The following is a 16,937-nucleotide window of genomic DNA, read 5'->3' on the forward strand; positions in this document are numbered from 1 at the left end:
ACTTATTGTAAGTTTTTGTATTTAGGTATTTGCAAGTGCCTGGTCACTACTGGTTATCATGGTATTGATAATTTAGTCACTACTGGTAATCATTGTATTGATAATTTAGTCAAACAGCGATGTTGTTTATGTCTGAACATGTATTACATTTTTAAATTTACTTTATCTATATTAAAAGCTGAAATTAAATAATGCGCTGTCTGCATGGTCAGTTTGACAACTTGTTTAAAGAGTGGCACATTTTCTATTTCTTTGGAAGAGAAGTTTAAAGTATTGATTTTTCTTGGAAAATTTTAAGAGTATTGTATATTCATGATAAAAAGCTATTAAATTGTCATGCTGATTGGTTTTAATATTTTTCAATGATTTGAATTGTGATAAATTTGAGCATTTTTGTAAAAGTGCACAAGTATTAAAACAAAATTAAATGATAAAACAAAATACAAGTTATTGTGTTTTAATATTTCATTTGTAATTTTTTTTAAGAGCAGGAATTACATATTTGTTGAAGAAGAAATTTGATTTTGATACAATCATTTCAAATAAGGTATTGTCAAAAGAAATTCTGTCGACAGATATTCCTTTCTGTGTGTAAAAGACAAAGTCACACCATTTTCTGTCACACACACCAAGCTGGGTCTGAATTTGGTAATACCAAGATGTGTTTGTTTTCAACTTAACATTGTTGTTGTCGTCCATATAAACAAAATAATTTTTGTCCCTTGTAGCAACTTCATCTGGAGATAAGTCTTTGTGTGTATATGTGCACTTAATCTCTAGAAGTCCATTCCCGCAGCATTTGCATTGCACAAGTCCATCTGGCGAGGCACCCATGTATGGATATTGCTTGGACACATGTAATCCACTTTCAACAATATGGGCTTTTATGTGCTCTTTTTTATAATTTTCCTGGTATAAAAGTCGAGCGATTGCTTCATGCTCTTTTCCATATTTAATTGCAGGAGTTGAAAGGGGCACAGAGCTGGAGTTCATGATTTTTTTTACAATATAATTATCTTCTTTGTTTGAATCTCTAAAGTGACACACAGAAAATGCAAGAGAGGCAGTGATTCTGCCTTCACGATATTTGAACCACTCAGTACAATTTCCTTGACCTTTTGTTAATACTTCAATTTTACTAATTAAATTTATATCGCATTTGCTTTTCAAAAAGGTAAGAAAATCTGTATTAACTTTCTCTCTTATAAATTCACTCATATAGTTTGTCATATTTGGTGGCTGCTCATCCTTTATTTCTTCATCACTGTCATCTGAGGGAGGCTCGAGAACATGAAGCAGTAAAGAATCTGATCCTTTACACAATCTATACAAATGACATTCTACATCTCGCAAGGATTGTTCATGAACTTTAGAAGAGTGGAAAGCTGCAGAAGTAGGTGCAATGCACGGATTATTTTTATTGTATCTAACATCAAGGTCATCAATTTTTGTGGGAACTGACACTTTTCTAGGTATGTCCCATATGCACGGGCGATCTGTTCCTACTTGTGTGTTCCTGTCCATATGGCGAGTGCAAAAATCAGCCAAGGAAAACAGTAAAGCTGTGCAGTGTTTACACGTTCCATCATCCCTAAAAATGATTAAATCTGAATTGTAAAGTGTGTATATTTGCTAATACATCTATACTGATTTACAAAACAATGAAAAGTGCTCCTAGATAAAACATCACAATACATTTGGAAAATATTTACACTATCAAGCATGTAGCAGGACAGGCCCCCTTAAATTGTCATTAGTGCCCCCCCCCCCCCCACTTTGAAAACAATGAGCAATACATGATACATGCCTGCAAATGTAGATCCTGAATGCACAAATCCAGAATATTTTTCTGGGGGGGAGGGGGGTCTGACGGTTATTTGAGTTTGTCGGTTACGGGGGGTGGGGGGGGGGGGTCCAAGACATATTTTTGGTGAGTATATAAAGTAATTTTTAAAAAAATTAAAGAAAGAAAAGAATTTTGCAGAGGGGGAAGGGGGGTCTGGACCCCCCCCCCCCCCCCCAAGATCCCCGCATGTCTTATAAGTTTCCCACTAATTTTAAAGGCAAATTCAGTGTAAACATTACTAAATGAATACGTGTTGATGAATATTATGTTTTATTTACATAATTTTGTAATGCATTAAACTTTTTATTCAGTACTGTAGTGATAAACACTTACGCAACACAAGCACATCCAGCAGAAATTACTTGGCCATCCTTTTTCTGTAATATCCATGTAATATACGGTTTCTCGCTTAAAGTTGTTTCCCTAACACATGTGGCCGAAACGTAATTATAATCTGAGTTTGGAATGGTGTACATCTGCACATTACTAATGTGTCCATCTTTGTACAGTTTATAGCCGTTGTCTTGTCTGTAGTTCTTTAATCTGTTATCTGACCAGGCAGAAGATCGCAGCAAATATATCAACACATCGCATATTTCCAGACAAGGAAGTTCTTTAAGATTCTTTGTAAAGCGACTTAAAATAGTCGTTATATCTGGGGCGACAATTTCTTCTCCATCAAGACTTCGTATGGTGCGCCGTTTCAAGTTCATGACTTTGTAGTCGTCTTTCGCGACAATGATCGGTAACTGAAGTTCTAGTGCGACTTGAGCCAACCTGACTAACGTGAACTTTCTATATTCATTACAACTGATTCCCCTTTCTCTCAAAAAAATGCGTAATTCTGGGACGGTTTTTGCACCGATGTGATGATGCTGATCTGCCATTTTTTATGGCTAACAAATGATCACGTGACAGCAACTTTTCTACCTCCGCAGTAAAGACGATAAGATCTCGGAAATCGGCTATTCGCGCCGGTCATCTTGCTCCTATGTGTATTATTTTCGTATATATCATTTATTTTCATTTATCGTAATAATAATTCTATATCATGCAATAACAGTTGTAAGTTTTGTATAATTTTTCTATTTAATGGTAAAGACCTAGTAAGTTGTCAGAACTTGTGTCCAAACCATTTGTATATGTATCTTATATATATGTATACAATAAAATATGTTCAAATATCCTATGTGTATCAATAAAAGATTCACTGAGATCACCAAGTTCTAATGTAGATTATATCCATATAATAATAATTATCTTTGCAAGCTTGACATGGATCTCGAGAGTCTGAAAATTAGAATAAACACCTTCAAAACTAAATAGGGAACTCCATCTTGAAAGTAAGCATAGCAATGTGTGATACCAATTCGTAAATGTGTTTGAATTACAATTATAGTTAAACATATGTATATTTTAATCAACATATAAATGAGATATAGTTTATTTTGAATTCAAATTAAATTTGTCCAGGATCGTACGTTTCTTTTCTCCCTCGTCTATTGCCAAAATTAAAACTCATCAGTGTGCTGAAATTCTAGATTTCATATTTTACGGGAAGACTTTTTCCGCCCTTTCTGTTTTGTGTTAAATTACAAGAATATGAAATCATGGAAATCGCGAGCACTAGTAATTTTATAAAGTTAACTGACAACAACTCCTTTTAATTTTTTACCATTATTATCCGGGTATTTTTATGAGGTTTGCAATGCTTTTACAATCGTTAAGAAAGAGAGCGCGTCTAAAAATGTGGTTCTTGGCTTTGGGGTTTTTTTTAATTGTATTGAATGCACATAGCCTGGACACAACATTGGTTATTAACTATTAATACATTGTAGATATCAAAATAAGAAGCTAAATGTGATAAAAAGAAATCAGTTTATTATACCGACTCGGTAAATAAAAGATAAAATAAAATCAATTCTGGTGCTTTCTTTTGCTTTTCCGTCAACAGTGCACAAGACATTTCTGGAAGCAGCCGTGAGAGTAGTTAACGCCCACATAGAAGAGGTCCCCTATCTCGCAGCCCGGGGGCTTCTGTAGACAGTCGTTCAAATCTGGGTCAGGACAGGTATTACACGTGGAAGGGTCCCTGTCTAAAAACATAGACACGTGGGTAGAAGGAATCGTTACACTGATAGAGACATGTCTAGGTGCAAATTGTAAATATTTGATGACGATAAGAACAGTTGTATTAACTTAAACGATTGTGCCATCAAAATACATAGTGTTCGTGCTTGATATTATATGGACATTAATTCCATGTACAACTGCCCGAAGATTTTGAATCTAGCAAAAATACTTTATCTGTCTGTCTGTCTGTCTGTCTGTCTGTCTGTCTGTCTGTCTGTCTGTCTGTCTCTCTCTCTCTCTCTCATACTAACCAGTTAGACATCTTGTAACGCACCCCAGAAAACATCCGGTGACGTCATAGCGTGTCGCCAGGTAGCAGCAGGAGTCTCGTGGTTTGAAGCACTCAGCTATAGCGCTTTCCTCTGGGTCAGAACAATCACTCTCCATATACGACCGTAGAGAATCTAGTGAACACCAAATCTCCAATGTGTATCAAACATTTTAAAAAGTTACGACATTTGTACCTTTATATGAAAATAAAGCTGACAGTCTATTTGTTGATCAAACGATGTCGTTAACCATAATCAGATCTAGAGAGGGGGGTCGCCGTCCCCCCCCCCCCCCCCGGAAAAATAAAAATTTATCAAATTTACATTGTCAAATTATTGCAAATATGCCTTGAACCCCAGTCCTTTTTGGTGGAGTTATAGGTATACTAAGTTCCCCCCCCCCCGGGTTAGAAATTTTATGATTTTGGGATTGGTTTTTCTTCTTTGTTCCTTTCTTTGCCTGTCAAGACTTCTGATGATAAGTGTAGCCGCCCCCCTTTCAATTTGCTTCCAACGCCAATGTTTCGGACCCTCGGACCCCCCCCCCCCCCCGAAATATAAAATTTTCTTGATCCGCGCATGTTAGCAATTGCTTTACAATCATATTTTAACAAGAATGTCAGAATTCAAGAAACATTTGAAATTCAAACTGATCATGATTGCAATTAAATTGATCCCTTACACAATTATATAACGTCGGAATGTATTACGATTTTGCAAGAATACATGTGCATACATGTTAATTTAAACAAATACAGACACTACACAAATCGCGATTTAACAACAAACTTGTAATTGGTTTTAACCTCTAGCTAGATGTATATAGGGACATACGTGTGATGACAGGCAAATATACAGAAAATACAGCGTTATAAAGAGAGACAACTCAAGCTACAGAGCGATCTATATTAACATACATATACAAATATCTAAGGACGGAAAAAAAACTAGACAGACAGATAGACGGAAAAACACCAGACATACTGACAGATACAGGCAGACAGACGACTAGACAGACAGATAGACGGACAAAACACCAGACTTACTGACAGATACAGACAGACAGAAGACTAGACAGACAGATAGACGGACAAAAAACCAGACTTACTGATAGATACAGACAGACAGAAGACTAGACAGACAGATAGACGGACAAAAGACCAGACTTACTGATAGATACAGACAGACAGAAGACTAGACAGACAGATAGACGGACATAAAACCAGACTTACTGACAGATACAGACAGAAAAATAGACAGACAGATAGGCGGACAAAAGACAAGACTTACTGACAGATACAGACAGACAAAAGAATAGACAGATAGACGGACAAAAGACCACACGTACTGACAGATACAGACAGACAAAAGACAAGACAGACAGATAGACGGACAAAACACCAGACTTACTGACAGATACAGACAGACAAAAGACAAGACAGACAGATAGACAGACAAAAGACCAGACTTACTGACAGATACAGAAAGACAGAACACTAGACAGGCAGATACACGGACAAAACACCAGATTTACTGACAGATACAGACAGACAAAAGACAAGACAGACAGATAGACAGACAAAAGACCAGACTTACTGACAGATACAGAAAGACAGAAGACTAGACAGATAGACGGACAAAAGACCACACGTACTGACAGATACAGACAGACAGAAGACTAGACAGATAGATAGACAGACAAAAGACGAAACTTACTGGCAGACACAGACAGACAGAAGACTAGTCAGACAGATAGACGGACAAAAGACCAGACTTACTGATAGATACAGACAGCCAGAAGACTAGACAGACAGATAGACGGACAAAGATCAGACTTACGGACAGATACAGACAGACAGAAGACTAGACAGACAGATAGATGGACAAAAGATGAGACTTACTGATAGATACAGACAGACAGAAGACTAGACAGACAGATAGACGGACAAAAGACCAGACTTACTGACAGATACAGAAAGACAGAAGACTAGACAGGCAGATAGACGGACAAAACACCAGACTTACGGACAGATACAGACAGACAGAAGACTAGACAGATAGATAGACAGACAAACAAATAGTCTTCTGTCTGTCTGTCTGTATCTGTCAATAAGTCTGGTCTTTTGTCCGTCTATCTGTCTGACTAGTCTTCTGTCTGTCTGTGTCTGTCAGTAAGTCTAGTCTTTTGTCTGTCTATCTATCTGTCTAGTCTTCTGTCTTTCTGTATCTGTCAGTAAGTCTTGTCTTTTGTCCGTCTTTCTGCCTGTCTAGTCTTCTGTCTGTATATATCAGTAAGTCTGGTCTTTTGTCCGTCTATCTGTCTGACTAGTCGTCTGTCTGTCTGTGTCTGCCAGTAAGTCTAGTCAGATGGATAGACTGATGGACAAAAAAAGACTCAACGTACAGAGAAAATGATACATATACATGTACCTATACAGAGAGAGGGAGAAAACTCACGTGACTTGGTAAACGGGATGCAGAGACCAAAGACAAAGAACAGGGTCTTCATGACTGATTGTCTTTACTTGCAGGAAAATGAACGCGCGCGCGTGCATTCCTAATATATAAAAGGCGAAAGATACAAGCATCAGTCAGATAATAATATCATTACGGATAAACTTTTACTCCAGGATGTAGCTGGGTTTGCTTTTAATAATTCGAATTTTTATATATTCATTTAATCTTAAGTTTATTGCTTTTAACTATGGAATATGGAATAAATAGTTCATTTCAGTATGCATTGTACAAAATAATCTGTTTGATTTGTTTCAAGTTCTGTCTGATCCTGAAAAATTAGGCCGATTGCCATCTGTTAGATATCTAGATTAGAAACTGACATGAAGCTTCATATATCATGTGTAACGACAATTGTTCTCTTAAATGTCGTTCCGAAAGGTCAGCTATTACTAACTGAGGTCGCGAACAATTCAAGGCCGCTGTTTGATGAATGTAAGAGTGTTTCAGTATTTGATTGTTCATAACTACCAATATGAAAATGTTTAATCTACATATGCGCATTATTACGTTAACAAAACCCTCTAATCTGTTCAAATAGTTTCAACCAAAAAAAAAAATGTCCGTCATTTTCTCCCAAGGTCTTCGAACATATTCACCGGCAGATTTCACTTTCCCCCGCGTTGAATTTCGAAACTAACGGGTGCCATCACAATCATCATCTACTCGTATCTCCTCGGACTTTTTTTTTGATAGCAAGAAATGTTTACATCAGTGAACTAAAGTAATAAAGGAAGTTCCGATGGGTGTTGGTTTTATTGATTATTATTTATTTTAAAATCAACGACATGTAATTTTGCATGTCCTGAAGTTTCTAAGCTGAATTTGAATTACTCATTTTTTTTTCAAATATCATAATAAATTATCGGGTTTTTTTGACAAAAATAACGGAAAATCCAATTAACTAAGTTAATCATGTTGTATAATATCAAAAATAGAAATGATGCATTCAAGTTCTACGATGCATTCTGTAACCTGGGGGGGGGGGGGGGGGTAATCACAGGGGCTCGGTTGTCGGATAGTGAAGTTCTCTATTTGTTCCCGAAGACAAAAATGATTAGAATTAGTAATAAGTGTATTTCTGTGTATTGCATTAAAAACGTTCACTGAAAACCCGTTTCAATCATGTTAAAAAGTGTATTCAATGTACGTTAAAATAAGTAAAGGGACGACATACGCAATCTTGAATTTGTCGGGGGTTCTCGGTTCAACTTATGTTTTAAACATTTATTCCAATTTCTTCAATTAACGATTTCTGACGAGATCGTTGGAAAATGATCAAATTACTTATCCCTATCGTTTTACCATATCTGTGTGAAGCAGAATAAACGCATTGTGTCGAAATGTAACTTTTACTTGCCACACTTGTCGAAAACGGAAACAAACAATACAGGATCTGTATGTATCATACCATATTGATCAGATATTTTGTATAACTCCATTAAACTGATTTTATCATGTCTATTGTTGCTCAGGTGAGCGATTTGGCCCACGAACCTCCTTGAAGAGTTATCTTAGTATTTGGATGGTAAATTCATTTTTTAATTTATTGTTGACTTAGGAGAGATATGTTATCAAAATAAGTTTTTATAATAATACCCAGAATTTAACCTGTCAGTCAAAATGAAATTATTGAAACAACTTTGAGTACTTGGATAGACAATTCATTTTGTAATTTGTTGTTGACGAGTGTCTATTGGCATCTAACTATAGTAAATCCAAAAGGAGATTGGGTTGTAAGTTATTTGGTTCGCCCCAATGAATTATTGTCTTGTTCTTGTGCACAAAGATACAGCATTATATTCTTTTTCTTTGTACCAGATATTACAGTACTGTCTTACTAAAAAAAAAAGACAAATCTATGAATAAATATCACATTTATTGAGTTCTATCTACAGCTTGCTACAACTCACCAAAAATCATTTGTATATCAGTATTATGTATTTCATGGTAAGCGTATACAAATACAAAGAAAAAATGTAATTTTTAAAGAAAAAAAATCAGTTTACTTCAACTAAGTCAAAATATTCCTCAAAACTTCAGATTCATAAACATGAGTTTTCTATCTACATGGTCAATATAGCTCATTCTTTAATGTGGGAGAAATGTGATAAACCAATAATATACATATAGGTATATTATTACATCATAAACCCAATACAAAGAGTTGCATCAGACAGATTAACAACATGGCCTACATAACATTTACCTTACACAACTATCCCATGATGCAACTTGTCATAACATTGTAAGTATTCAGGTCTTAGAGGATTTAAAACATGATTCAGCTTTAAATTTATAATATATTGACATATATATTACATATATTATATATGACATACATATTCAAATGATAGTACACTATTTATAAATAATTACATGTTGCCATTTAAAAAACAAAAACATTTGAATCCTCCTTTTCACCATTTAATTTCCAATCACGTTAATTATGACATTTTTTAAAAATCAAATATAAACTGATATTCAATTAACATTCATAGTAAAAATATTTTAAGGGTCAACAACATAAATTACGGTTCTTAGGCGAAACTATATCTAAAAAACATTATGAAAAGGGGAATAACTCTTTATACTTTTTTACCTGAATAATTCAAATTTGAGTTATTCACCTTTGAATATGATGTTTCATTAATATACAAGATTTCTTGTGTGCAAGAAGGGCTTTATGGTAGATTTTTTCACGTACCAACCCGTATTTATATCCCGATAAACATCCAAAAATGATACCATATTTCTTATATTTGCATTTGTTGCAAATTACGACAATAACAATGCTCTATTCTTTCTTTTTTGTGATGACCTAGAAAGTCGCTTCGATTAAGATGACGTTACAAAAAATAGTACAACAATGTTGCAAGTATTTGATTATCATGATTAATAAATATGACACTTCTTTTGACAAGAAAACCTTTTCTTATTATAATAAAGTGAAACAGAAAACAAAATTCACTTGTACAATTGAACAAACGATTGAAGCTTGGCGGAATAGTACCAAATCTGTTGAAGTCGCAGAGCGGTTGGAAATTTGAAAACAAAGCGATCGAAAATTGAGTTAGAGACTACTTAGGCATTTTCAGGGGAAACTCTATCGTAGAATTAGATTCAAAAGCAGTATGATTTTCCTCCGACATTATATAGCAAAGCTATTTTAACTTCTAAGTTCTTTTTACGGAACAAAACGGACAGAGAAGCACAAGATTTTAAATTGGACCGTGATCCGTGAATGGACTAAACACGAAAGGTCTGTGATATTGGGTTTGCGATTTTGGTCAAGGCTTAGAAAAAAGTCAGAAGTTAATTTAACTGAATTAACTCCTTTGACAAATTGCGATTGTAATTATCAAGAACACCTCGTTTCGATGTCGATCCATAAACATTATTTTGTTCAACGTTACAGGCCTATCTCACCTGAATCATTTATCCACCGCAATTAATGTTATATTTTTTAGAAAATGAATGAATAAAACTTCGGATCACAAAATACAGACACGTTTATTTTTTTATGGCTAAATAATGTTTTCATTACGATATCTAATAGGTGTGTTTCAGCACAAGTCGGTTAGTTTTTAAAAGCACAAAGAAAAGTAGTGACGTAGATTATTAATGCGCTACTTTGACCTCTTGACCCATAATGATGTTATGCAGAAATAACAGCGGGTTGCGCAAACAGTGTTATATAAGAGAAAACATTTGCAAGTGTAAATATTATATAATATACTCTGTGAGAAAATGACTAAGTTAAACAGCAGGTATTTATTCTATAAATTATCAAAAATCAAAATTCAAGAAATATTCACACCCCTGATATATGTATAATTGATCTGCAAATCAACAACTTCATATTTAAAAACTGTAGGAGGAGTCAGCAGTTCAATAGGGGTACTTTATATGCAATATTCTGCGGGAAAATGACTAATTTCAACAGCTGTTATTTTTTTCATTTATATTATTAAATCAAAATCCGAAAAATATTCACATTTCTTTCATATGTATAATTGATCTGCAAAATCCTAAACTCTGTAGGAGGAGTTAGCCGTACAATAGGGGTACCCTTTTGGCAGCTGCCCGCCTGCATTCCCTTCTGACAATTTCAATAACTGGATTTCTCGGTTCCAAAAATTGATATCAATGCAAAATAATAGATTACTGTATAGTTTATGTACACAGACCACATATTTTAAACAGAGAACACACTGTGAAATAAAATGATAATAAAGTACAATAAGTAATTACTGTATAGTTCATATACACAGAACACAGGTTCAAATAATGACGCGTTATTTAAAACAAGTCCAGATATCGGTCAGTCCACAGATAATCCAGTTATATTTAATTTTTAACACACACCATCAAAAACATAATACACACTTACAACGTTTACATTTGTTGATAAAATATCAGAGGTAGAAAATAAATTATTGAAAAAAATACAAATGAATAGGGAGGACCGGTTGATTCAGACATCTTATGAACAAATAAACGTTGACATCAATTCTTCAAATTTATTAGTATTTGGTCTTTCACAAAATCTAGGATCAAAATACATGTATTTGTCCTTATACATGAAAAACATTAAAATATGGTTCAACATGCATTACATCTGCTATGTGAGTACTATTTGACAAAAGGCACATATGTCCTGACGGTCATCTGAGTACCATAGCCCTCAAGTCAGAGAGTCTGATATTAGTATTGTAAGGTTCATTTTGAAGTTAACACTCTCATCTGAGACTCCTCCGACTGTCAATATGCTTTTATTTGTTTCTGTTCGAAACATTTGTTCATGAAAATGAAGTTGGGGGGGGGGGTGTAAAGCAAGAGTAGGAAAAATGTAACATTATCAATACCCTTCCAAAAAATTAATCTTTTGGTACAATGAGAAGAGAAGAAAATTTTGGCTTTTTTTTTGGATATTAGGCCCGGGGCCCTGAAGGTGGTAGGGTCATAATTTTCATATTTCAGATTCTTTTTATTCAAAAGATGCTTCAAAGCAAAAATGGTGACAATTGACTGTTTAGATTTCAAGATAAAGTATTAAAATGTGAAACTGTAAAGGAAAGACGGACGACACACACCACACGACGACGGACAAAGACCAATTACAATAGGTGACATGAGTGACTCCGGTCATTGCATACTTCAAGATAATGACATCGTATTGCATTACGTGGTCTACGTAGCCAGTGTCTGTTTTCTGTCTTCCTCTGTAAGGACTTCAAGGAAGGTGTTTTTTTCTCCCCTCAAGGTCAGGTAAAATTGGTCCATCTACAGGAAACAGAATAAACTATTGAATGATGTAGTTAATGATCAACACCAACATGATATTACTAAGATGAGGACAAGTCCAGCCAGACAAGATATCTGTGAGCCATTGCTCGCTAATAAACCCCCGCTCTGATGTAAATTTACAAAAAAGGCAAAGTAGACTCTAACAGGAGGTTGACGTCCCATTGGTACGAAAACAGATCTCAACGTATGGCATGCTAAAACAAAGAGTGTGTAAAATATCAAGCAAATGCGATGAATAGTTGCTGAGAAATCTTTTACAAAAATGTGTTTGAAAATTTAGGCAAAAAATAAACACTCATCATTAAACAGGAAATCAACGTCCGATTGGTACAAAAATAGATTCCATGCCTAAACAAAGAGTGAATTAAAATGTCTGATTGGTGCAAAAATAGATTCCATGCCTTAACAAAGAGTGTATTAAAATGTCTGATTGGTGCAAAAATAGATTCCATGCCTTAACAAAGAGTGTATTAAAATGTCTGATTGGTGCAAAAATAGACTCCATGCCTTAACAAAGAGTGTATCAAAATGTCTGATTGGTGCAAAAATAGACTCCATGTCTTAACAAAGAGTGTATCAAAATGTCCGGCACTTGCAACGAATAGCTGCTGAGAAAAATGTGACAGAAATTTTTGATACAAGCAGACAGACAGAATGACAGACAGACACACAAGGGTAAAACAGTACACCCCTCTCACCTTCGGAGCGGGGGTATAATAACCATAAATGTTCAAATTGATAAAGATCTATTACAGTTTTTAATCATTCAGGGTTTTTTTTTTCTTTTTTATTAATATTCAGTTATTATAGACTTCATATGAATATCTGTTTCATGTTTACAAAGTAACATTTGTATAACATTCCACATTCAGCAACAGACAGCCATATGTTTGGATGATCACAAAGTGTGAAATAAACAGGAGTCAGTATTACAGTCCATGTGAATTATACACAGCTCAATTTCAGCTGCAGATGTTGAACAAAGTGACAAACAACATGTGTGGTTTTGAGAGCAGACTAGATTTGTACAGAAACATTTACAACTTGTCAATATCCCAGTTATCTCCATTATATGGCTGGTGTTGATCTGAACATGGCGTCCTCCTCAGGACAGGGTGTGTGTTCATCTACAACAAGTCATTAATTAGCTGTAAATTAATTAATATCATACATGATAAGTAATGATATAGCTACGTCTACAAATTTAAAGTTTAAACTGACACATGTATGATTTAATATTCATGGCTCCTAATTAATGAAACTAATTCAATTGCCTTGTAGCAAAATAAATAATTACAAATACATATGTCATCATATTAATTACAATGACCTTTTATTCTAATTACCTAAATACAATTACATTTAAATGTGCATGTAATAAATGAAATAGATAAAGCTAACCATGTAACAATGAGCTGTTAATATTGACAAACAATCACACAGATAAACATGTCTTACTTGTATTTTAGTGACTGATAATTAACATGGACTGTATCTTAGTTATCGATATCTAATTAATGTAAATCATAAAGACTCAGAGTTACCTGTCAGAGCATCCTTTCTGGTGATATACCTGTATATAACCACCGTGTTGTTGGACCGTGATCCGACCAAGAGACGGTGAGTGTTGACATCATAACTAAGGCTATGTGGTCTACCCATCTCTTCTAAATTTGTCAGTAGATGTGACAGGAACTGACCGTTCCTGTCTATCATCTGTACTGTGTTGGTTGTATTATCACACACCAGGATGTGTGACAGCGCGTCAGTACAGATTCCACGTGGCTCTAGTACTGATCCTGATTGATGTCCTGTGTAGGAGAAACGATATCTTCCTCCACACTTTGTCACAACTACAGCACCAGACGTATTGACAAAGTCAGACACCACGACATCCCCATTGTTGTTCTCTGTTATATAGAGAGGTAGTTGATACAGTCCCTGTCCTGTGTTGTCGTTCTGTATGGTTTGTGTCAGTTGTCCGCTCTGGTTGTACCGGGTTATCTTGCCTGTCACTGTTATATTGCCTGTGTTTATATCAAAGTGACACATCCCGACCAGTAGATCCCTAGTGGACGGGGACCAGTACACACACCGTGGTTCCCATGTAGAGTCTGTTCTCTCTATACATGTGGTGGTTGTTTTCATGTCCTTTGACAGTTTGTTGATGTTATAGTTCCTATCTATATAAATCAGTTCACTCTCAATGTTCACTGTGTGTAACCCTCCATATAAGCCACTACATGAATCCTCCACATGATGTAAAGGGACACCTGTTGTGTCTGTCAAGATGAGATTGTATCTATCATCACTGACCCAGAACCGGTCTGATCTCACGCAGGAAATGTGTAAACAATGACCAACACATGTCACTGTGAGAGAATGAAGTAACTCTGGGGGAAACGTCAGTTTCAGCTGACATTGGTTTCCTTGCTGTGGTTTTTCTGTGGTTGGGATTTCACTCAGTGACTCCATCACATCAGCAGTGGCTGGATTCAGATCTACAAACATCAGACACAAGCACTCAGATGGAACAGATTGATTACAAACATCACATCTTGAATAAAGATTGTCACAGCAATGTGTGTCTGTTATAATGTACTTTTACAGATCCTTTATTAAATATTAACAAACATATACTGGTAAAAGTATACAATTAATTATTTAGGAATTAATCAACATACTCATGTATCAAAGTAATTTATAAATTACAGACAAGTAATGTATTTGCATCTCATTAAATGCATGTGATGTTCACTGTCTATAAACAAATATGTACTTACATTTTATTGATAAAGGATAAAGATAACATCCTCTATATGTTTGAATTGTAACAGTTACTACATTTTGTTTAATTTCAAATAATAACGACTCAGACTTACCTGTCAGAGCGTTCTGTCTGGTGATATACCTGTATATAACCACCGTGTTGTTGTACTCTGATCCGACCCAGAGACGGTGAGTGTTGACATCATAACTCAGGCTGTTTGGTGAGAATACCCCTGGTGGTCTTACCAGTAGATGTGACAGGAACTGACCGTCCCTGTCTATCATCTGTACTGTGTTGGTTGTATCATCACACACCAGGATGTGTGACAGCGAGTCAGTACAGATTCCACGTGGCCGTAGTACTGATCCTGATGGATGTCCTGTGTAGGAGAAACGATGTCTTCCTCCACGCTCTGTCACCACTACAGCACGATGGTCAGACACCACGACATCCCCATTGTTGTTCTCTTTTATATAGCCAGGATATCTATACAGCCCCAGTCCTATGTTGTCATTCTGTATGGTTTGTGTCCGTTTTCCGCTCCGGTTGTAACGGGTTATCTTGCCTGTCCCTGTCCTATATTTACACATCCCGACCAGTAGATCCCCAGTGGACGGGGACGAGTAAACACACTGTGGTTCCCATGCAAAGTTTATTCTCTCTTTAAATGTGGTAGTTGTTTTCATGTCCTTTGACAGTTTGTTGATGTTATAGTTCCTATCTATATAAATCAGTTCACTCTCACTGTTCACTGTGTGTAACCCTCCATATAAGCCACTACATGAATCCTCCACACGATGTAGAGGGACACCTGTTGTGTCTGTCAAGATGAGATTGTTTCTATAACTGACCCAGACCCGGTCTGATGTCACACAGGAAATGTGATAACAACGATGAACACCTGTCACTGTGAGAGTTTGATTGAACTCGCCATCAGACATCAGTTTCAGCAGAAACTGGTTTCCTACGCGTCGGTTTCCTCTCTCTGTGATTTGGATTGCACTCAGTGACTCCATCACATCCTCCTTGTTGAGTGACTCAGTCATAGAAAGCTGGCTGGTGTGGAGTGTAAGATGTATCTTGGGGAGGGCTTTCTTTATGGAGGAGAGGAATTGTAGCGCACTGAATGTGAATGCTGGCTGTACATATCTGAGTTCATATTCCTGAAAGCTGACAATATGTCTGCTCATTTCTATCATCTGTTTAAAACATCTGTGTTTGAAATCAAAGACACAAAACACATTGTACTTAAAATCATTTATCACTTTGTTTATGAGATTCTTCAGTTTCCGGTCCTTTGTGAACATCTCTGATTGATAGCGTGAGAATTCTGTGTGACAGGTTTTGACATCAGCTTTGATCTCTTCCACGAGAATAGGTCTGTAAAAGAGAGCCTCACTTCTGATGGTGTGAATGGTTCCTCTGTGTTGTTGTCGCTTTGTTTTATAAGCTATTTGTATATCCAGTATTTTGTGCTGTCCTTGGCCAATGAAGAAATTTCTGAAATGGTGCGATTGGTCCTCGGAACAAGAATCACACACAGGAACTTGACAAGGTTCACAGTACTTTATATAAACATGGCTAGGGTGTCTCACACAGATCTCTTGTGTTGGGATGTGCTTCATTTTATCACAGTGTGACACAACATCATGGTCTATTGTTTTGAGATCTTTTACATGATTCTCTTTACACTCGGGACACAGATCACATTGACACGATACACAATAATACTCTGTGTCCCCCGGACACTTAGAACACGTATGTGTTCTATATGGAGAGCTTGCTGTGTCCATGTCTATATTTTTGAATCATAACCTATTCAATAGAAATAAAGTGTTTTACAATTATGTCAACAACATAACTTCAAAACTATTTAATTATATAAAACATTTATACAATTGAATATCTTAATATGATATCATTTTGTGTGTAAGGAATATATCAATTTATCCCAAACTTAATTTTGAAATAATAATACATTTTCATCCATAGATAAAAAATGGTCTATTATCATTCAATAATAAAAGCACTCGACCAGTAAATAATTCATTTTGTAAACACTCTAAAAAATCTCTCTGACATTCTCCGCTAAACA

General features: G+C 35.7%; 2 protein-coding genes across 2 annotated transcripts in view; both read right to left on the reverse strand.

Moving 5' to 3' along the window:
• Positions 1–16,937, reverse strand: part of LOC117684045 (uncharacterized) — a 365,862-nt gene that overhangs the window by 73,336 nt on the left and 275,589 nt on the right. The gene's annotated exons all lie outside the window — the stretch shown is intronic.
• On the reverse strand, positions 459–2,811 carry LOC117680337 (uncharacterized). The gene is made up of 2 exons (XM_034475899.2): positions 2,180–2,811; positions 459–1,591 (listed from the first exon to the last, which is right to left on the reverse strand). The coding sequence occupies exons 1-2, from the start codon at positions 2,731–2,733 to the stop codon at positions 466–468; spliced, it is 1,680 nt and encodes a 559-aa protein (XP_034331790.2). The 5' UTR covers positions 2,734–2,811; the 3' UTR covers positions 459–465.

This window comes from Magallana gigas, chromosome 1, assembly GCF_963853765.1.
Source record: "Magallana gigas chromosome 1, xbMagGiga1.1, whole genome shotgun sequence".
Lineage (NCBI taxonomy): Eukaryota > Metazoa > Mollusca > Bivalvia > Ostreida > Ostreidae > Magallana > Magallana gigas.